At 48.8% G+C, this 22,544-nt stretch overlaps 2 protein-coding genes across 3 annotated transcripts in view; both read right to left on the bottom strand.

Moving 5' to 3' along the window:
- Positions 1 to 15,541, bottom strand: part of DYSF (dysferlin) — a 220,962-nt gene extending 205,421 nt beyond the window's left edge. For both annotated transcript variants that reach the window (XM_053256343.1, XM_053256337.1), the window contains exon 1: positions 15,332 to 15,541. In XM_053256343.1, coding sequence (XP_053112318.1) covers positions 15,332 to 15,419 — 88 coding nt within the window. In that variant the 5' untranslated portion in view covers positions 15,420 to 15,541. The remainder of the gene's footprint in view (positions 1 to 15,331) is intronic.
- A 5,217-nt stretch (positions 15,542 to 20,758) lies between these two features.
- The window catches only part of ZNF638 (zinc finger protein 638), a 113,556-nt gene continuing 111,770 nt past the window's right edge, over positions 20,759 to 22,544 (bottom strand). Inside the window, exon 26 of the mRNA XM_053255820.1 lies at positions 20,759 to 21,047. Coding sequence (XP_053111795.1) covers positions 21,021 to 21,047 — 27 coding nt within the window. The 3' untranslated portion in view covers positions 20,759 to 21,020. The remainder of the gene's footprint in view (positions 21,048 to 22,544) is intronic.

Consider the following 22,544-nt stretch of genomic DNA (forward strand, 5'->3'; position numbering starts at 1 on the left):
GCCTACCTCACCATCTTGTCGTGAGGACGAAAGGGGGGGAGGGGGCGGGAGGGAGGCCCTGGAGCAGCCCCTCTCCTGTTTTGGTTTGATGTAAACCGCCCCGAGCCATTTTTGGAAGGGCGGCATCTCAATCACAGTCATTCGAAAGAGATAGATAGACAAATAGCTCTTGGGAAGAGGAGATCAGCCTGCATGCCGCTTTCTTTAAGGAAGAGCCGAGCAGGAGCAGGAGCAGGAGGCGGCAGCCCCTTGCAAACTCGTAGGTTTCTGCAGGAGCCTTCGTGGGCTCCAACCCACCCACTTGCTCCGATGCAGCCTGAAAGCAAGAGCCTGACCCCCACATTCATCCTGTTCGTTCATCCCAAAGGCGCTCCGGCTCTCTTCGTAATCGAGGAAGAAGAAGTCACGGCGGGTGGTTTGGAGCCGCTCTCTTGTTCGCGCGTGGCAGCTCCGTTGCCTTCCCGGGGAAACCACCTTCCTGCACGCCATCATTGTTGTTTGACTGTTCTTATGTCCTTACTTTCAAGGCGCACCAAAAAGAAGGATGTGGATAGACTGCTTTGAAAATTAATGTTATGACTGGAATTTCATCGGAATTTGAAATCTATTGGCCACAGGAGCCAGCGTGGTGTCGTGGTTAGAGTGCCGGACTAGGACCCGAGTTCAAATCCCCATTCAGCTGGGTGACTCTGGGCCAGTCACTTCTCTCTCAGCCTAACCTACTTCACAGGGTGGTTGTGAGGAGAAACTCAAGTATGTAGTACACCGCTCTGGGCTCCTTGGAGGAAGAGCGGGATATACATGCAAAATAATAATAATGTTTATCCATCTTCATTATCTGCAGCTGTGTGAACATTTTCTACATAACTATGTATAATAACATGTTAATAGCACCTCTTGAACACACACCACTTTTTTGAAGAAAAAAAATATGGCTGACATCCAGAGCAAGGAAGCACCAGTGCAGAGAGAGGAGCCGCCTGACAGCATCTCCAGACTAACTGCACCAGGGAAGGGGCAATTGTGACACCCTTTCCTTCCCCAGGAAACCTACTAGGCCACATGAAAATATGTCCCTGAGGGCTGTGTAACCTTCAGGGACATATTTTCAGGTGGCACAGAGACTGCTTATCTCCATGTACCCATGTTTCTTTGCTATGGATGTCAGCCAATATCACTAATATTAATAAATAATTATGTTGGGTTTAATCTGTACTCGTTTATGTATTTTTAGTGTTAGAACAGTATTTAGTGGGCGCTTGCTTGGTTAATCTGGGTGTAACATGTATGAATCTGGTTTGTTTAGTCTGGCCAAGCCTACTGAAATTTTTAGGTTTAGAGTTTAGATGTTGATATTAATTGCTAGTTTATTTTGGAATGCTGATATTAGGAAAAATTGTTTTTGGAAGCCTTTGTTACGGAGACATTGTTACTGGGAGCAGTTTGGACCGTAAGTCTGAGCTGGCCTGCTACCACACCATTAGGGACACGCTTCTGCTTCTCCCGAATCATGGGAGAAGCAGGTTGGAAGAAAACGGAGATGTAAGGGAGGGGAGGAGAAAGAGATGATGATAAAGCAAGGAAGTGCAGTGAGCCAGGGTCATACCCGCTTGCCAGTTCAGCTAACACTCCATCTTTGGGTGCCACTGCCCCCCTCTTTGGGGGCAGGTGGTTGGTGGGGCGTGAGAGAGGATTTTGATTTTGTTGATCCAAATCATGATTTTCGTTTATTACATTTCTTCCCAACCCTCCCTCCAAGGAGCTCATGCCCCCTCCCCAATTTTTACCCTCACACCAACCCTGTATGGTTGGCTACTTCATATTATAAGATGTGACATTATTAATTTCATATTATAGGCATGATAAATTAGAGAACTACTTCTGAATTACTTATGGAATGTGTTTTTGTCTATCCTGAACCGGGAACATGGGTACACAGGAGGTTGCCGTATACTGAGCTGGGCTCTTGCTCCATCCATTCAGTATGGTCTACACTGACTGGCAGCAGCTTCAATAAAGTTCCAGGCAGGAGTCTTCTTCCCCAGCCCTACCTGGAGATGCTGTCAGGGAGCGAACCTGGGACCTTCTACATGCAAAGCAGCTGCTCTTCCACTGAGCTACACCCTCCAGTTTTTGCAGTAGGAGTGAATACTCTACTTTCTTCCTATTCATTCTCTCCCAACTCTGAGGCTCTTCTCAGCCTCTCTCTGTGCCTGATCCTCCCCACCACACACCATGACCCCCGCCCCTGCACACCCTGTGGAAGGCTAACATTGCCTCTTCCAGTCCTGGGTTCTCTCTTTGAAGTGCAGGAATTTAGCGGAATTCAGAGCCAAGTTGGACCCTCCCAACCCAACTAAGAGGGGAATTTCCTAAACTCTTCACACAGAGACAAAAACCAGTATGACAAGCTGGGATTACTCTTGTTTGAGTTTCCAGCAGGGGCCAAAACTGCAGCTTGAGTGAGAGGAGCAAATTCCAGGCCCTCCACACCCTTGTTCTGCCCCCCTCCCCCAAAGAGCATCAGCAGAGCTCCCTGCTCTCATCCTCTGCCCTTGAAGAAGAGCCGCCATGCCCAAAGCCAGCTGCCAGACCAAGAATTATCAAGCCCAACTCTTCTCAAGAATTCTCCAATATCAAAGGACCTGCAATCTGTCCAGGGCACCTTGACACAGAACAAGGGCTGAAACCTTTCGCCCCAGGGCAGGGGGGGGGGGCCTCAAACTACCACTCTCTTGCACACATGTTGGCTTACAACTCCCATCATCCCTGGCTACTGGCAATGTTGACTGGGAATGATGGGTCTTGTAGTCCAAAAACAGCTGTAGGGCCACAGTTTGAGACTCCTGCTTGACATTCGAGACATTTCTTTCTGGTTCTGCATCGCATAATATTGGTGTTATTATTTATAAGTATACAAGCAGGACACAGGGGAGCCCAAGAGAGTAGGCAGCCCTCTGTCCCCCCAGGCTGCAGAGGGACCCCTTTGCACCTGGTCCCCGAAGAGCAGCTTCAGCTGCCACCCACCTCCAAGGCTGCCCACTTCAGCCAAACACTCTCTTCTCCAAATCTGAACTCTAGAAGATACCTGTGGCAATGGAAACATACTGGTGCTCCCTGCATTGTCACACAGATCATGGAAGGGAGTTATGCAATGGCCAAATCAGCCGCCTACACGACTGCCGGCTTCATCATGGAGCCGGTGGGGGCTGCGGGGATCAGGGGCCACAAGGCCCCCGGAAGTTCCAGAATGCCCCATGTGAGTGCGTGGGGCATACTGGAAAGACCCCTGAGGCCGGGAGGCTGCTTTTAGCTTCCTGCCAGGGGTCTCCTTGTGTGTTGCTGGGCGTGGAGCCGCACCACGGCAACACACAGTTGTAGGTCCCCGGTTAGCAGAGCACTCGCTCCACTAACCTGGGCTTAGGGGAGGGCTCCCTAAGCAGGCTACCTGCTTGAGAGCAATTGGGCTCACCTGCGAGCCTGGTGGTTCTGACGGTCTCCAGAAAGCAGGCGAGGCTCCCTTCGCCCGCTTTTTGGTGATCGTGAGAATCGCCTCACTATGTACCAGGCTAGCCAAACTCGCAGCGCCACAGCAGGGGAAACTTCTGGAGTCAAGCAGGATCTTGGGCAAGGGACTCTCACTTCTCATATGCACAGCACTCCATCCAGTTCCTGCTGGAAGGGGGAGCCAACCAGGCACTACAAAGGGGAGAACAACTCATCCTGTTAGGTCCCCCCAACAGGTCCCCCCCTAACAGGTCCCCATTGAGAAGCGGGATCTTCTTATCTGGGGCAAGAATGCTCCAGTACAGGAGCGATTCAGGGCATATGGACAGGAGCCCGATAATCGTAACTCAGCAGTCTGACTGGACTTGCCGTTGTGGCTGGGGATGGAGTTGTGGTCCCACAACAACATCTGCTGCAAGTGGAAGCTACTTAGTTCATTTGCCTAAATGCTGCGCCATAAGCACACCCCTGGAGTAGCAGTTCAAATTCTAAGTAGTACCACTGATGTGCAGCTAAGGAGGGCCCAGAGCTGAATGGCAGCGCACTTGGCAAGCAGAATCCCATCTGTCGCATCCTGCCCCCCACCTAAAAGGCTCTCAGGCAGTGCTTCAATTATGGGGGGAAGTTAGGGAGGCCTCACCCCTGACCACATTATGGCCCCCAATTCTACCAAAGACAACCACAGGGCTCTGTGGGTGCCAGGAGTCAACACCGACTCGACGGCACACTTTACATTACACTACAGCCTAAGACCCCAGGAAGGCACGAGGCAAGGTCCAGCAGTGGTGAAAGTAACCGTCCTTGCAACCAGGAGAGAGTCAGAGCATCCCTCCCGCTCTCAAGACAGCAACCACCACCCGCGGGTGACTGGCAAACTCTGGGCTGTCCCTCCTTGTGGAGCAAAGACTGCTGGATCCAGAACTGCTGGATGGTTACTCAGCCCGTGTGATGCAGAACTGAATCTGCGGGAACAAGAGCAGCATCTCTGCTGAACCGAGGCCTCCCATTCTGTTTCTACTGTCCAACCTGATCTTTGGCCAATGCAGCACAAGCCCAAAAACGTTAGGACTGGCCCTGCGTACTGCTTCTTCTTCTTCGTTATGATGCATTTCGGTATCCAGCCTCTCTTCTTGCAGGAAAAAGCTCAGCATGGCTAGCTACATGTGAAAGCACATTCACTGACAAATCAGTAGCCACAAGGCCAAGAACACATTGCCAGCAGCACCAAAATCCCAGTTGCAGTCAGCATGTCAGACATGATTTCTGTACTATTTATTTAGTACATTTGTATACCTCCTGTTACAAAAGACTCAAAGCAGTTTGCAAACAAATAAAACAGCCCAAAATTAAAACAAACATTAAAAACATAGGCAACATTCCTTTTAGAACAATGTCAATAAAAATAAAAATTCAACTAAAACCTGGCTGAACAGGTGTGTCTTCCATAGTTTCCTAAATGCCATCAGGGATGGAGCAGCTCTGATTTCAACAGGAAGTGCATTCCACAACCCTGGGGTGACAATAAAGACAGCTCACCACTGAGTTACTACCAGACGTACCCACGGCACCCTCAGACAAACCTCCTTTGACTATCTTAATGAGGTTCATAATGAGGACGGCAGCATTAATTCTGCTTGTTGAGGGTTCTCAAACTTGGGTACGCAGATGTTGTTGGACTATAACTCCCATCATCCCAAAGGCCATTGTGGCTGAGGATGAGGGGAATTGTATCCCAACAACATCTGGAGTCCCAAGGTTGAAACTCCTGGCTCAGACTGACAGAATCCTGACAGCTTGACAGGTCCACTGCCCCCAGCTTTGCATTCTGGCAGGCTGCAGAGACTCCAGGTGAGGGGGCACCCTAGGATTCTGGAGGTAAGAACATAAGAAAAGACCTGCTGGATCAGGCCCCAAAAGGCCCATCTAGTCCAGCACCCTGTTTCCCACAGTGGCCCACCAGATGCCGCTGGAAGCCCACAGGCAAGAGTTGAGGGCATGCCCTCTCTCCTGCTGTTACTCCCCTGCAGCTGGTACTCAGAGGCATCCTGCCTTGGAGGCTGGAGCTGGCCCACAGCCCTCCAACTAGTAGCTGATAAGGTCTAGGCATTCTGTGGCAGGTGGCCTTTTGTCTAAGAAAAGATCACTGATAAGGAGGATTCCCCAACAAATACTTAAAGGGGACTTCAATGTTCACTTTGGGACCAATTTTTCCGGGGCGGCTTAGGAGTCCAAAGCGGCCATGACAACTATGGGCCTATCCCAAGTGGTTTTAGGACCAACACATATTGCTGGTCACACACTTTATGTGGTCTTTCACTCTGAGCAGGGTGGTGTTCCGTGGCTGGGGAATTCTGTGATTTCCCCATTGTCATGGACGGACCACCTTCTGGTTAAGGTTGGACTTACAACCATGTCCCACCTCTGCAGGGGTGAGGGGGCCATTAGGATGGTCCATCCGAGAAGATTATTGGATCCCATAGAATTCTGAGAAGCCTTGGAGGGATTTAATGTTGGCTTTGCTGGGTTGGCTCTGCAACAGAGTGACTCTGTTGACACTCTGGTGGAGAATTGGAACAATCAACTCACCAGGGTAGTGGACACAATAGCTCCTAAGCGTCCTCTCCGACCCGCTTTGAAACTGGCCCCTTGGTATACAGAAAAACTACAGGGGCGGAAGCAGCAAGGTAGACAACTAGAGCACAAGTGGAGAAAGACTTGACTCGAATCCGACAGATTATTACATGGAGCACATTTGAAGACCTTTGCTCAGGCAATATGTGCGGCAAAGAAGCAATTCCGCCCGTATCGTGCCCGCAAGTTCATGTCCAGTGGAGTTGTTCAGGGTTGTGAAGGGGCTAGTGTGTGCCCCTTCCCCCTTGAACCAGCACTCAGAACCAACAATTACTCGCTGTGATGTTTTTAATGAGATTTTTGTGGACAAAATATCTCGTATTTGGGCCGACTTTGATTCAAACTCCACAATTGTTACAGTGTCTGTTGCCAAGCTGTCCAGCAGCTCCTCTCATGTGATGACTCTGGATCAGTTTCAGTTTGAGACTCCTGAGAATATAGATTTATTTATTTGTTTGTTAGTTATATTTATCCCCTGCCTTTCATTAAGAAAATCCCAAGGCGGCTTGCAATAAAATTTAAACACAAGATTATAAACAAGATACATTAAAATATTGAGCTAAAAAATATAAAAACAAATCTGATTTTAAAAATTAAACTAAAACACTAGCGTAAAAACAGTACAAAATACAAGAAGCAGCAGTGGAGACAATCATATAAACGCCTGGGTAAAAAGCCACGATTTGACATGCTTTCTAAAAACTGTGATGGAGACTGAGGAACAGATACCCACCGGGTGAGCATTCCAGAGTCTAGGGGCAGCAACAGAGAAGGCCCTGACCCGAGTGCACGACAACCGAGCCTCCCTCATTGTCGGCACCCGGAGCAGAAACACCCCCCCCCCAGATGACCTCGTCAAGCAGGCAGCAACCCTTGGGAGCAGGCGGTCCCTCAGGTATCCCGGGCCCAAACCGTTAAGGACTTTAAAGGTCAAAACCAGCACCTTGAATTGGACCCGGAAACAAACTGGTAGCCAGTGCAGCTCTTTCAGAATGGGTGTGATGTGCTCCCAAGAGGCAGCTCCAGATAAAACCCTAGCTGCCGTGTTTTGCACCAGCTGCAGTTTCCGGATATTCTTCAAGGGCAGCCCCACGTAGAGCACGTTACAGTAATCCAGCTGTGATGTGACTAAGGCATGGGTAACTGTGGCCAGATCTGCCTTCTCGAGAAAGGGACGCAGCTGGCACACTAGCAGAAGCCGTGCAAAGGCACCCCTGGCCACCGCCTCCACCTGAGCTTCTAAAAGCAGAGCTGGGTCCAGTAATACCCCCAAGCTGCGTACTTGCTCCTTCAAGGGGAGTGCAGCCCCATCTGGAAAATCTCCTCATCCCGATTGGCTCTTCTACTGACCAACAGTACCTCCATCTTGTCCAGATTCAATCTCAGTTTATTAGCCCACATCCAACCCATCACGGCCTCCAGCCCCCGATTCAGGACATCCACCGCCTCCCTAGGATCAGGTGACAAGGAGAGATAGAGCTGAGTGTCATCCGCATATTGCTGACAACTCAGTCCAAGTCCCCGGATGACCTCTCCCAGCAGTTTCATGTAGATGTTAGACAGCATGGGGGATAAGACCAAACCCTGCGGGACCCCACAGGCCAATGGCCATGGAGCCAAGCAGTAGTCCCCCAGCACCACCTTCTGGACCCTCCCCCCAAGAAAGGACCAGAACCACTGCAACGCAGTGCCTCAGATTCCCATACTCGAGAGGCGGCCCAGAAGGATACCATGGTCAATGGTATCGAAAGCCGCCGAGAGGTCCAGCAGAACCAACAGGGATGCACTCCACCGTCTGGTTCCCGGCGTAGGTCATCCACTAGAGCGACCAAGGCAGTCTCAGTCCCATATCCGGGGTGGAAGCCAGATTGAAAAGTTGCTTGGAATGGTGCAGCCTACCACCTGCCCTCTTGATCCTTGCCATTGCTGTTTATTGTTTTTAAGTAATTTATTATGATTGATTGTATTCTGTTTTATTGTGTTTCAGCATTGTTTATTGATCGTTGTATTGAGTATATTTGTTACTCCTATTTCTGCTGGCCAATGGCTGTAATAAAATTGATGATGATGATCCTTGCCTGACATGGCTTATACTGTCTGGCAGGGAGACTGTTGTAGAAGGCCTGGCAGAGATTATAAATGCTTCTCTGAGGGAGGGCAGGATGTCTCCTTCAAACTGGCTTTCAGGTGGGCTATGGGGTGGAAACTGCCTTGGTCGGCCTGATGGATGATCTCCCATTGGGAATTGACAGAAAGAGTTTGACTCTGTAGGTCCTTCTGGACCTCTCGGTGGCTTTCATTACTATTGACCATAGTATCTTTCTGGAGCGTCTGAAGGGGTTGAGGGTGAGAGGGACTGCTTTGCGGTGGTTCTGCTCCTACCTCACGGGCAGATTCCAGATGGCGTCTCTTGGAAACTCTTGTTCTTCAAAATCTGAACTTTTGTATGGAGTCCCTCAGGGCTCCGTACTGTCTCCGACGTTGTTTAACATCTACATGAGACCGCTACATGAGATTTGGTGCAGGATGTTATCAATATGCTAACATATTGATAACAAAGGTCAAGTGCCCTGCCCAAGCCTCTGACCCACAAGCATTGGGAGGAGAGGGATCTCTGTGCACATTCTCAGGGACTCTCTCTTCCTTCCTGCTTTGCAGTGGTTATGCTCCTACTGTACCTCTTAGGCAGATTCCAGATGGTGTCTCATGGAGACTGTGGCTCTTCAGAATCTGAACTTGCATATGGTGTTTTATATGGTGCTCTTTAACATCTACATGAAACTGCTGGGAGAGATCATCAGGGGATTTGGTGCAGGGTATTATCAATATACTGACGACACCCAAATCTATTTCTCCATGTCAGTCATCAGGAGAAGACATAACCTCCCAAAATGCCTGCCTGGAGGCAGTAATGGGCTGGATGAGGGATAACAAACTGAAGCTGAATCCAGATAAGACGGAGGTACTTATTGTACACGGTCGGAACTCGAGAGATTATTTTAATCTGCTGGTTCTGGATGGGATCACGCTCCCCCAGAAGGAACAGGTGCACAGTCCGGAGGTGTCCCAGGTTGAGGCGGAGGCCAGAGGTGCTTTTTATCAGCTTCAGCTGATACGCCAGCTGCGTCCGTTTCTTGAGATGAAGAATCTCAAAACAGTGGTACATTTGCTGGTAACCTCTGGGCTGGATTACTGCAATGCGCTCTTTGTGGGACTGCCTTTGTATGTAGTCCGGAAACTGCAGTTGGTTCAGAACACAGCAGCCAGACTGGTCTCTGGGGCAACCCGGAGAGACCATATTTTGCCTGTTTTGAAACAGTTACACTGGCTGCCAATATGTTTCCGGGCAAGATACAAGGTGCTGGTCATTAGGCCCTGGGTTTTTAAGAGAACGTCTTCTTCACCATGAGCCCCACCACCTGTTAAGATCATCTGGAGAGGTTCGTCTGCAGTTGCCACCAACTCGTTTGGTGGCTACTTGGGAATGGGCCTTCTCCGTTGCTGCCCTTGGACTTTGGAATGCGCTCCCTGTTGAAATAAGAGCCTCCCCATCTCCTATGTCCTATGTTTCTTTTTAGAATGTGAGTCTCTGGCAACTTTTTAAAAGGCTCTAAAGACACATTTATTCACCCAGGCTTTTATTTAGATATATAGTTTTAATATTTTAAAGTTGGGTTGTTGTTTTTTAATTATTGTAATGTTAATGGTTTAAATGTTTGAATGATTTTAATTGTTTAATTGATTTAATGTTTAAACGATTTTAACTGTAAACTGCCCAGAGACAAAGGTTGTGGGTGGTATAAAAATATGTTATATAAAATAAAATAAAATCAGAATCATTTTATTTATGGCCGTAAGCCAAACAAAATTAAAACTTTAGACTGTTACCAGGCATAAATAAACAACATAAAATAACTAAAAGATACACGAACAGCCTCATAAGACCCCGTGATGAGAGGTCAGTTTCAAAGCCCCATATAAAAATTTAGCAACTAGTTTAGTAATACCCACATCATCATCATCATCATCATCATCATCATCATTAATTCAATTTCTATACCGCCCTTCCAAAAATGGCTCAGGGCAGTTTACAAAGAGAAATAACAAACAAATAAGATGGCTCCCTGTCCCCAAAGGACTCACAGTCTAAAAAGAAATATAGGACACACACCAGCAACAGTCACTGGAAGTACTGTGCTGGGGGTGGATAGGGCCAGTTACTCTCCCCCTGCTAAATAAAGAGAATCACCACGGTAAAAGGTGCCTCCTGCCCAGTTAGCAGGGTAACATTAACATCAACATCAGCAAGACAAAAATTAAGATAAAATGAGTCAGGCCTGCCTGGAAACTGATCAAATAAAGGGGTCAATAGTTCTTTCCTTGAGTTGCGGAGAAGAGGGCAGTACAAAAGCATATGAGCAACTGTTTCTAAGCAGCCCTCTCTGCAGGAACATAGCCCCGAAACAGGGGAATCCTTGCAAAACCTTCTAAGGAGCAAAGCAGAGGGTAAAACCTCTGCCTGGCTCTTGCAAAGGCTGACCTCAATTTAACCAGATGGAGCATGGAGAGATATTTAGCAGGATGATTTTGAGCAGGGAAGGAAATACCAAGATATATGGGAGAGCAGCATCTATTCGCTAGGGCAGTGATTCTCAAACTTGGGTCCTCAGGTGTTATTGGACTTCAACTCCCATAATCCTCAAGCAAAGGCCACTGAGGCTGGGGATTATGGGAGTTGAAGTCCAATAACACCTGAGGACCCAAGTTTGAGAATCCCTGCGCTAGGGAGACAAGGCGTTGGTACTCATGATAGCCTTGGCGCTGGTAAAACACAGGGACAATAAACTGGAAGGAGAAAGCCCCAAACTCAGCACTTTTTTTGGTAACCATAGATAATCAAGAGTTAGGGAAGTTGTCCATCCACATAAGTTGAATGTACAATGATCCCTGAGACCCAAGGCAATGGTTAAGCTCCCAAGCCCGACAGACAATGGAATAGGAACCCGACTCCAGACACAAAGCACCATAAGAAACACATTTCGGGACTCTACAAATAGCTCTGAGAAATCTGGACTGAATAGAATTCATCTCCGACTGTATCCCATGGATCCATAGTGGAGCCCCAAAGAGCATCTGAGCTACAATTTTGACTCGGAACACCCTGAGAGCCATAGGTATGAAAACAAAACAAAACACATACATACAAGGTGCTGGTTATCACCTATAAAGGATAAGAGCCTCCCTGCCTCTGACAGCTTTTAAAAGTTGTCTTTTGGTGGCTGTACTCATGGCATGATGGCTGGCTCTTTTATTCGGCTCCATGAGTTTTCAGTGGTGTTGTTTTTTAGCTGTTTTTTAATCTATCGTTCTCGCTGTTTATCATTATATGTGTGTGCTCTGACTCACACCAACAAGCCATCACCAAAAAAAGGCAAAAACACAGGCCACGACTGACATGGGGCAGGGGCCAGAAAACAGGGCCTGACCCTGGACCCCAGGAACGAGGCTGCCCCAGCTCTCCTTGCAGCAGCAGCTTGTCCGAACAAGCCGGGGCGGGGGCGGGGCTGCCAAATGAGGCGCAGCTGCCTCTAGCTCAGGCCTGATCAACTTAGGCCCCCCAGCTGTTTTTGGACTACAATTCCCATAATCCCCAGCCACAGTGGCCAATAGCCAGAGGTCATGGGAGTTGTAGGCCGACATCTGCAGGAGGGCTGAAGTTAAGCAGGCCTGCTCTCGGTCCTGGCAGCCTCTGCTTGCGCCTCTCCCTCACCCCGCCCTGCCCCAGCATTTCCAAGGGATGCCTCCACAGCTCAGTCCACGCAGCTCCCCCTGACCAATGGCCAGTCTGCAGGCCGTGGGGCTCTCAGGAGCACCGGGGTGGGGTGGGCTGAGAGGGGGTGCCAATGGAGCTGCTAGGAGCCAGGGGCAGCTGCTGCGCCTCCTCCGGCACCCGCCTGGCTGGTTAGGACCAGCCACTACGGCCTCCGGGGACACTGGGGAGAGCAATTGCCGGCCTCCCCTCTCAGCAGCACCACAGCCATGGAAGAGGGGCTTCCCGTAGGCCACTGGCCGGGAACAGGGGTTGTATTTCTCTGGCATACGCAGCACCAGCGCAAGCCATGCCAGCCCCACCCTGAACAGGTGGCCGGGCTAGAGGCCAAAGCCCAGCCCTGCAGCACAGAGGAAGCTATAAATAACCTGTGTGGGGTGTGTGTGTGTGTGTGTGTGTGTGAGGCTTCATTTCAGCTGCCTCCTTCCTGTGCCATCCAAAGCGGATAAGGCCAAGGCACAAATGCCGCAGATGAGGGACCCTCACCTGCTGATGCCCACTCAACTGAACTGGGAGGAGCTGTGGGAAATAAGCACAGCCTCCACCCACTGACAAGTCAGTGGCTCCTTCCACTCATCTCATTTTCTCCCCTTAGAGAGATTTCCCATTGGTCAATAGAGGAGGTGGGAGGAGGAGCTTGGCCAGGGCGCTTTCCAGTTTAGCCACTCAAGAGCAGCAAAATGCTTCCGTTCAGACAAATTGCATTCAAAATGTAAATAGCAAAGCGCCCAGTAGGGGGAGCAGTCTCACAAAAACTAACAACCCAGGAAAAAAACAGCAATTTTTTTACGCTGGATATAAGATGTCATAGCACTATATTGCAGCAATTAACTTAGAAACAAGGCACTGGAAATGTGAACGGCACCCTGCTGTCTGCATAGGGACTGCAGTGTCACAACACAGGAGGTGTGGAAGCACCCTTCCGAGATACGTCCTGGCCCCGTTGCAGAGTCTAATCTGGAAAGCGCTCAAGAGACTCTGCATCTCCTCCTTCCTGGCCAATGGGAGCATCCCCCAGATGCCTTGTGATGAAAGAAGGGGCCTCTGTAGGACACTCCCCATCCCAGATGGGGGGTGCTGGACGGGGTGGGTGGGAGCATAAGCACCTTGACCAACCAATGCCACTGCTGCTACCAGCACTGGGAGGGATTCGGGGGTCAGTCTGACCAGAAGGAACCCCCCCACACACACACCTTGACCAACTGGACACTGCCCTGGGATGACCAAGGACCCCGCCCAAGCCTCTGACCCACAAGCTGCGGGAGGAGAGGGATCTCTCTGCACATTCTCAGGGACTCTCTCTTCCTTCCTGCTTTGCCTGTTCCAAGCTGAGTCCTGAGTGGACTTAATCCCTGTCACAAGGGGTAAGAGAATTGGACTTAACAGGTGGGACATGCTAGCTGTCCGATACTAAAATTATCTCCATTCTGCCCGACACGTCCAGGAAAGGGAGATCTTCATCCGAAGGAAAGCAACTGTTGCTTAGGGAAGGGAGGAAACACACACGGCCCACTGCGTAAGCCGGTGGCTCTCAAATGTCGGACTCCAGATGTTGTTGGCCTACCATCAGTGGCCAAGCCACTGGGGCTGGGGACGATCATCTGGGGACTCAAGGCTGAGAAGCCTGGGATTAATCCAAGCCACCTTTCAAATCTGTGCGCTAACAATAAGGGCAAGCATGTGCAGAGTGCAGTTTAACTGCCCTCCTGATGAGCCATGAAGCTGTCGTATCCTGAACCAGCCCACTAGGCCATCCAGGCTGGCAGCAGTCTAGGGAAAGGTCTTCCCCAGCCCTACCTGGAGATGCCACCAGGATGCCAAGCAGGGGCTCTGCCCCTCTGTGGCTGATTAAATGCACACAGTGACCTCCTCCTCCCATGCAACCAGAGCTGGACTAATCCCAGAAGCCTCTTTTTTAAGCAGCCACCCACCAGGAGGTGCCTTCCCTTCCGCCCCCTTTCTCATAGACTGGGCAGTCCGTCAAGGGCACCAGGGGGAATTCGCTCTGACCGGTGAGTCTGTGCTGGAAGCATCCCAAGGGGAAGAAAGCCTTGGGTATGGCCCACTGAGGCCACTGCCCCCACCACGCTGCCAGTGAGGAGAATGACCCTCCTCCCCAGCCGGCCATCTGAATGCCCACTGCACTGCACTCCACCACCAGCATATCACAGGATGGGGTCGTGGGGGGGGGGCTAATATTTGAAAGCCTCCTGGACTGAAAGCCCCCCCCCCCGGCAGAGCCCTCACATGATCTCTCCAAGCACCACATCTGCTTCTGGGTCTCCACGGAGGAAGGGCTGAGCTGTGCGTCCAGCCCCTGGGCAGGAGGCTGTAAATCGAGGTAATCCGTCATTTCCACAAGCCCTCCGGCCAATTTTATGGGCACGATCACCCCAGGTTGCTCCTGATGCCGCACAGAGGAGGACTTGGGTGGCACCTTGGCTTTCTGCTTGTAACGGATTATTCTTCACCATCGCACCTGTGGCTAGAGGGCAGGAGGTGCTGTGCAGTGCTTCCTCTAAGGCGGGTGTGCACTCACAAGTTTTTGGATGTCCGCTCAGTTCATTTTAGAGCCCGCTCAGGCTGAATCAAGAAGCTCCCGCTCTGAACGCACAGGGGGCGCGCACCCTGCCTTGATACTGCTGCCGTGCAGAACAAAACTCATTCCACCCAGAGATGGAAAAAACGAGAGGGGACACTGGTGCTGAGGCCTCACCCAAGTGCTGGGGGTGCATCTGGACTGCACCATGTCAGACGACCACAGGGAGGGCTCAGAGTGCCCTGAGCTGCTCCTCCTGAGGAGCGGCGGGAGGGAGGGGGCGCCAGAAGAGGAACAGCTGCCTCCCTTTCTTGGGAGTTCCGTTTGCTCCTCTCTCTCATCCCGCCCCAGCGATAATGGGAGCCGTGCTGCCTGCAGGAGGGCCATTCATCAGGTAGAGCTCTGCTCAGCTGCCCCTGACGAATGGCCAGCCTGCAGGCAATGCAACTCTTCTTAACACTGGGGCAGGTCAGGATTGGGGAGAGAGCAGCAAACGGAGCTCCGGGGAAGAGAGGCAGCTGGGTCTCCTTTGCCGCCACCCCCGCCCCGCCGGATGAGGAGCTGCTCCTGCTCGGAGGATGAAGCCAGATTAAGCCACATGAGCCTCCACTTGGCAATCTCAAGTGGTGCATCTTAGACACGGGTTTATCCCCTCCGTCTTGTTTGGCTCCTGCTGGTGGTGCTCCCCGCCACTGGGAAGGAAGGAAGAGAGGTCTGCTGCTCTTCCCAGACTCCTTTGGGGGTGTCCAGAATCCAGACTGCTAGGCCAGCCCTCCCCCTCTGCTTGCCTCCCTGACTTGCAGACTCATTCTGCCTCCTCTTACCTTCGAACACCACGGAGCAATAAGCATCGCTGAGATCCGTATCTGGAGTCTGGACATTCTGTGCGTGGAGGATGAAGACCCGTAACATGGTGCAGAGCCCCAGAGGGCCAGGCCCTCCTCGCCTCTCTGGCCCGGGTCTCAGGGGGCGTTTGATTCCCCTGCAGCGGAGGCCCCGTCTCTCTCCTGCTGCTGCTGCTTCGGCCGAGGCAGCTGGGCTCTGACTCTTGGCACAGCAAGAACTCCAGTGACGGGCAAACCGCTCTTAAAGAGAAACCGACCCGCTGGGAGCTGGGAAGCTCTTTTGGAGCCAGAGAGAGAGGACAGGGCAATTAGGATGCAGATTGACAGGTGGGGGTGAGTGGGGCTGGGACAGCTGAAGACATTCCCCAATCACTGGAACATTCCATCGCTGACCTTTGGGTCACTGGCCTTAATCGGGACAAGTTCAAAGGGCAATAGGCATGGTAACAACTGTTATCCCAATTATTACAACATGGGTGCTTCTCACACTGCAGCATGTATCCTCTTCTCACACATGTTTAGTGATCCAAGAACGAGGATTTGTTTTGTATTCCAGTTCTCCATCTAGTGTATATTTTGAAGAGTTTGGGGGTATGTTAGTGCGACAGAAAGTCAGACTTCCCCAATTACCCAATTCTGCATGCACAAACCTGCCTCTGAAATTAGCTGGATGTGCTAGTTTTTACACCAGAATATGTTGGGTGAAAGGTTTAAAACATTTGGAAATATAGGATTTAGAAGAAATCCTGAATAATGTGACCAGAGTTTAATTGTTATTGTCCTGAACAGATTTTAAAACACTAATAGGGCCTGTCTCCAGCCTTCCATGGCTGAGGGTGGTGGTCTCCCAGCTCCAGGCAGTCTTGGAGGAAACTGATTATCTAGACCCATTTCAAACTGGCTTTCGGGCAGGCTTTGGGGTGGAGACTGCCTTGGTCGGCCTGATGAATGATCTCCCATTGGGAATTGACAGAGGGGGTGTGATTCTGTTGGTCCTTTTGGATTTCTCGGTGGCTTTAGATACTATTGACCACAGCATCCTTCTGCAGCATCTGAGGGGGTTGGGAGGCACTGCTTTGCAGTGGTTCCACTCCTACCTCTTGGGCAGGGCAGATTCCAGATGGTGTCTCTTGGAAACTGTTGCTTTTCAACATCTGAACTTTTATATGGTGCTTTTTAGCATCTACATGAAACTGCTGGGAGAGATCATCAGGGGATTTAGAAAGTCTATTTCTCTGTCAACATTATCAGGTGAAGGCATAATCTCCCTAAATGCCTGCCTAGAGACAATGAAGGGCTAGATGAGGGAAAACAAACTGAGGCTGAATCCAGATAAGACGGAGGTTCTTATTGTGCGGGGTTGAAACCCGGGAGATGATTTTCATCTGCCTGTTCTGGATGAGGTCACACTTCCCCCGAAGGAACAGGTACGCTATCTGGGGATGCTTCTGTATCCAAACATCTCCCTGGTGTCCCAGGTTGAGGCAGTGGCCAGTGGCACTTTCTATCAGCTTTGGCTGATATGCCAGCTATGTCCGTTTCTTGAGATAAACAACCTCAGAACAGTGGTGCATATGCTGGTAACCTGCAGATTTGACTCCTGCAATGCACTCTATGTGGGGCAGCCAGGTTGGTCTCTGGGTCACTATATTATTTCTGTACTATACATATTATTCTTATACTAAAAGAGCTACACTGGTTACTGACAAATTTCTCGAGGAACCAGCTGCCAGCCCAGCTGTGGTTGGCATCTTCCCTTCCTGTGTTTCAGCCAACACTGAAGACACTGCCGTCTCAACAGGCACTCATTCTGGGATTTCTCTGCCTACCCTTTTTACCCCTTTATGCTTTTATGACCTTATTGCTGCTAGTTCATTTATTGTTACTGATGTTTTAACTTGATTGTTGTAAGTTGCTGTGAATCCCCCTTCTGGAGAAAAGTAAGAGTTAAAATTATTTAAACAGATGTGTAAATGTTTTTACAGTACCTTCATTACTGAGCCAAGCCTTTTAGGGTCCTCTTAGGTCTGTTTTAATGCAGCTGTTCCTTGCTCCTCTTTATAAGATTTTATATTGCTGTGTGTTTTAATGTTTGTGGAAGTTCTGGAACTGAGCCTTTGCACGTGCACAGAAGGGTCCGTTTTCAGCACCAGTCATTCCATCCTTTCTAGCCTTCCTGGTGGAATAGCCATTCTGGATAATCTAGTACCTGCTGCAGAGGCCGTCCTTTCCTCCTCCTTGCTGGGCTTCCCCTCACCACTTAACCAACTCCTTTGGGCAGGGACCCATCTTACAGAGCAATCCTAGGCATGTTTACTCAGAAGTGTGTCCAGTAATGCTTACTCTCCCCTTAAATGTGCATAGCCGCCTGATGCTGCATCGCAAAGCATCATAGCCACCTCGACTACTGAATGGAACAGATTATCTTGCTGCTTTCATGGGTGTATCTAATCTCTGTTCTGTTCCTCAGCCACTGGCTCTTTGGCACCTTTTTTAAACATGTAGTTTATTTTAATGAAATTGTTTTAAGCTGCTTGTTCCTACTGTTTTACATTTTAATGTTTTGTGAGCCTTATTTCGGCAAAAAAGCCAGATATAAATGCATGCATAAACAAAACAGATACAAAGGACATGTTGAAAATGCCCCATGCTCCACAAACAAGAGCTTTTGGGAAATGCTGGCCCCATTCTGCAGCACGTCCTACTCTGGGGATGCCCAGCGTTGCTTTCAAGCCCTCCAGCCCTGCTTCCCACTGCAATCCATCCCACCCACCAAATCTGGGCTGGCAACAGGCCGGCTTCTCACAACTAGCTGTTTTATTATCCCAAAGAACCCAACCATTGCCAAAAGAGGAATGGTGGTAGTGACTCCCTACTGACAGGGACAAGGCAACTGGTATGCAGATCCAACATATCACTGGAAGATAGAGTCACCCAAGGCTCATCAGAACCAAAGACCACTAGTCCCTCCCTGCTGTTCCAACATGGGGACAAAATTTTGCCAGAAGAATCCTTGAATGGATCTCAAGGGACAAAGAAATTCTGCAAAGAAAAGTTAAGGAGTTGGAGGCACAAATGGCATTTTTGCCCATCCTTGCCTGTTGAAAGTAGTCTGCCACTTTGATAAGCATAATCCCTTCTCGGTGATTGTAGTCCTGCCCTTGAGAGAAACAGGAAACAAGCCTACTCTTCCTCCTATGACACAACCCTTTGGATGTCTGAAGATGGCTACTGCATCTTTGTGAGGTGCCCCTAGCAGAATTGTACTGGAGGAACAAGATACAAATGGAATGAATGAATGAAATATCTCCTTAGTCTTTTCTTCTCCAGGCTCAACATACCCAGCCCCTTCAAAGTGGTTTACATAGCAAAAGGAACAAGATAATTCCCTGTTCCAAAGGGGCTCAGGGTTTTGTTTTTAATTTAAAAGAGACACCAGCAACAGCTGCTGGAAGAGGATATGCTGAGGTTGAATAGGAATAGCTCATATCGACCTACTAAATAGAAGAGTCACCACTTTTAAAAGGCGTTTATTTGCCCAGTTAGCAGGGGCTAACTGTGAAATTCTTGATCTTCTAACAAGAATACACAACTGTGAGGATTGTGTTACATAGAAGAAGTGGAATTGCTCTTCAGGGCAGAACCAGAACCAACAACTTGACATTAAAAAGAAGTAATCGAACAATTCTGCTTCTTTTGTGTAACACCAAGAGAAAATTAAGGAGAAATAACAATCACCATCTTTAAATAGCTAAAGGGCTGTAGTACAGAACAAGGAACAAACTTGTTCTCTGTTGTTTCCAGAGGGATGACTAGAACTAATGGGATCAAATTACAAGGAAGGAGATTCAGGCCAGACATTGGGAGGAAATTCCCAGCTGGTCAGCAGCAAAACAGCCTGCCTTGTGTGGTGGTGGGCTCTCCTTTTCTAGATATTTACAAATGGAAGCAGGGCAACCATCTCTATGGGATGCTGTAGTAACTTTTTGCACTGAGCACGGGGTTGGACTAGGCCCCTTCCAACTCGAAATTCTATGAAAACCTTTAACAAGGGCATGAGCAGTAGTCTAGGTAGCTTTAAAGGAGTCGATGACTAGTCAAGTTCAGGGAGAAGAGGACTCTCCTAGCCATCACTAAGTGGCACCTCCAGCTTTAGAGGCCTTTCTGGCCCTTCGGGGGACAGGAATAATACACAGAAGAGAATACAGCTGGCTCATTAAGACAAAGCTAGTTCAAAGTTTGCATGCCACTGGTCCCACACACAAGGTACACAGAGTCAGTCAGTGAGGTGTTCACCTTGGTCCAACCTGCACTGAAACACACTGAATGCTCAGCCATGGTTGTGAAAACTGGTCACATATCGCCCATATCTCAATATTTTTAAAAGTTCTGCATCTCAGTATCCAACGACGATATAGGTGGGAGTAGAGTTGGAAGAGAAACAGTCCACACCCGTACTGTGAATAAGGGTACAGACTTGAATAGCTGATTGCCTGGGGGGGGGGGAGCAGGAAATGTCTTAATAAAATTTTAAGCTGTAAATTGTTGCCTGTAGTAAGCAGTCAGGAATGGGTAGGCTACAATTACAAACATTATAAAGTGGTTAGACCAAATGATGAAAACATAGGAGCAAATACCAAACACTCTTATTCCAGTATTGAAGACTGATTTAAATATTATATTGTCTGATTTAGATGCTAAGTCACCATTTATGGCACACTGGGACTGAGGTTTTGGCAAAATAATTACAGACTGTGTATGGTCATAAAAATGCAGTCCCACCTAAATATAAAACCTTAACAATTATTCTATAAAAATGTAATTTAGATATAGATTCTAGATATGCAATAACACCAGAGCATATATACATGTGGTCATGCAAGAAAATTAAAATCTTCGAGATACAACCAATCCTGGGTATCTCTTATTTCCTTTCAGAATACCTGAACATATCAAATTTAGAGAAGCTGAACCAATGCAAAGCCTCATTAGCAGCAAACATACTTGGAAAAGGTCTGCCCATGAGAAATCAAAAGTGACCCCTCCAGTGGAGAGGTGGCTAATAAAAATGTGAGGCAATGTGGGCATGTTTTAATCAAGGGGCAGGGGGCACTCATTTTCAGGAAGAATTGGTATATTTTATCAGTGTTTGGAACAGGATGGCATATGCTCAGTCTGTATTAGGAAAACCTTTTGCAAATGGCTCTGTGTATTTTTATAGGTTCCATAATTTTGTAAAACAGATATACAAAAGCCAGCACTGCACTTATGAACATGAACCACCTCCATGGGCAACAGTGAATTCTCAATCCTCTGGATTCAATAGGGGACTGAAAAGTAGCATCAAGTCTGACTTCATCACAAATTAGCACTGAATGGAAGGAAGACCACCACAGATGGCTGGGCTGACTACACAGTAAGAATGTTTATTCAAACACTTCTGGCATAATTGCAAACTGCAATAAAAAAACCATCATACAATTCTCATCAGTCTTCATCTATACTGAGCAAACGTATATACAACATGAACGTCTGCAAACAAATAAAGTTAAAATGAACACAATACACAGAACTGAATGGACCACTAAACAAGTTTGTAGAAGCTCTTTCCATCTTCATATCACCTAGAACTCTGTTCTTCAGCATCCTCTTCACTGTTTTTCTCTTCCTACTGAGTATTCTTGATCATGAACTTCTGCAGAAAGATAATTTTTTAACTTTTTAGGTCCTTGTGGCAAACTAAGATTTTTTCTTCTTTTAAAGCAAAAGCGTTTCAACATTCTTCAATACAATACAGTCCTTGTATTGTTTCAGGATGCCTCAGAGTACTGGTAGCAGAGGATCACAGCAGGAGAGGGAGAATGCCTTCATCTCCTGGTTGTGTGGCTTCCCAAGGAATCTGGTGAGCCACTGTGGGAAACACAGTCCTGGGCTACATAGGTCTTATCCAGCAAGGCTGTGCCTATGTTATTATGTTGCAGAACTGCAGGTTGCTTACCTGTAACTGGAGTTCTTCTGGTGGTCATCTGTCAAGGCACACCGATGGGCTTCATGCCTGTGTGAAGAGACCTTCAGAACACTCACAAGCTAATCTTTTTCTGGTTCTCTGATAGGGGGATAGCCCCCACCCCCCGCCATTTACTTTGGTCACATGTTCTGCACCCTCCTCCTCAGTTCTAGAGTCCGCCGACAAAGGGCTCTGCAGCGGGGCAGGTTGGGTGTGTGTGTGACTGAACAGATGACCACACGAAGAACTCGAATTACAGGTAAGCAACCCGCAGTTCTTCTAAGTGGTCTCTGTCCATCACACAGATGGACACATAACAAGCTCCAGAACTTCGGAGGTGGAGAGCAGAGCCCCAAGACCAGGAAAAGATCTCAAGGTTTGTTCCCCAAATCTCAAGGAATAGGCTTGATAGCTGAACAGAAAACATACTTTATTGAACTTACACAACCAGTTCAAAGCACAGAGGAGTAATGTGTAAATCTGGTGGCAAGAGGAATGAGTAACTGAAACAATACTTGCAAAACTGACCTCCCAAAAGCTGCGTCATGGCGGGCCTTAAAATCCAGAGTGTAATGCTTTATAAAGGATGATGGTGAAGCCCAAGTTGCAACCTGGCATATGAACTCTAGAGAGAGCCCCCTATCAAAAGCTGTGGAGATGGCTACTGCCCTGGTGGAGTGAGCTCTCAGTCAAGCAGGGGGTACCAGACCGGCCACCTGGTATGCCAGTTTGATGCATTGGACAATCCATGCAGAAATGGATTGGGATGAATCCCTCTGGCCCTTCCGGGGCGAACCATGTTACAAATAAGGTTGTAGTGGATCTGACGGGTGCCATGAGTAGACATAAAAGGCTAGTGCCCGTCTGACATCCAAGGCGTGCCAGCTACGTTCCAGATCCATACACGGATCAGGGAAGAAAACTGGTAAGGAGATGGGCTGTGATCTATGGAATGTAGAGAACACCTTGGGGAAGAATGCAACATCAAATCTCAAAACAACTATCTTTTTGAAACAACAGGAATGGAGGGTCACAATGTAAAGCCCTCAACTCTCCCATGGTGTAATTGGTGGAAAACAGACTGTTCCCTAGGTGGGAGGAGACCTGCTCTATAGCTCCCTTCTGGAGGAGGGTTTCGATCTCCTCCTGAAGGACAGCAGTCACAGGGGTGATTCTTCTGCCCAA

This window comes from Hemicordylus capensis, chromosome 5 (assembly GCF_027244095.1).
Source record: "Hemicordylus capensis ecotype Gifberg chromosome 5, rHemCap1.1.pri, whole genome shotgun sequence".
In the NCBI taxonomy this organism is placed as follows: Eukaryota; Metazoa; Chordata; class Lepidosauria; order Squamata; family Cordylidae; genus Hemicordylus; species Hemicordylus capensis.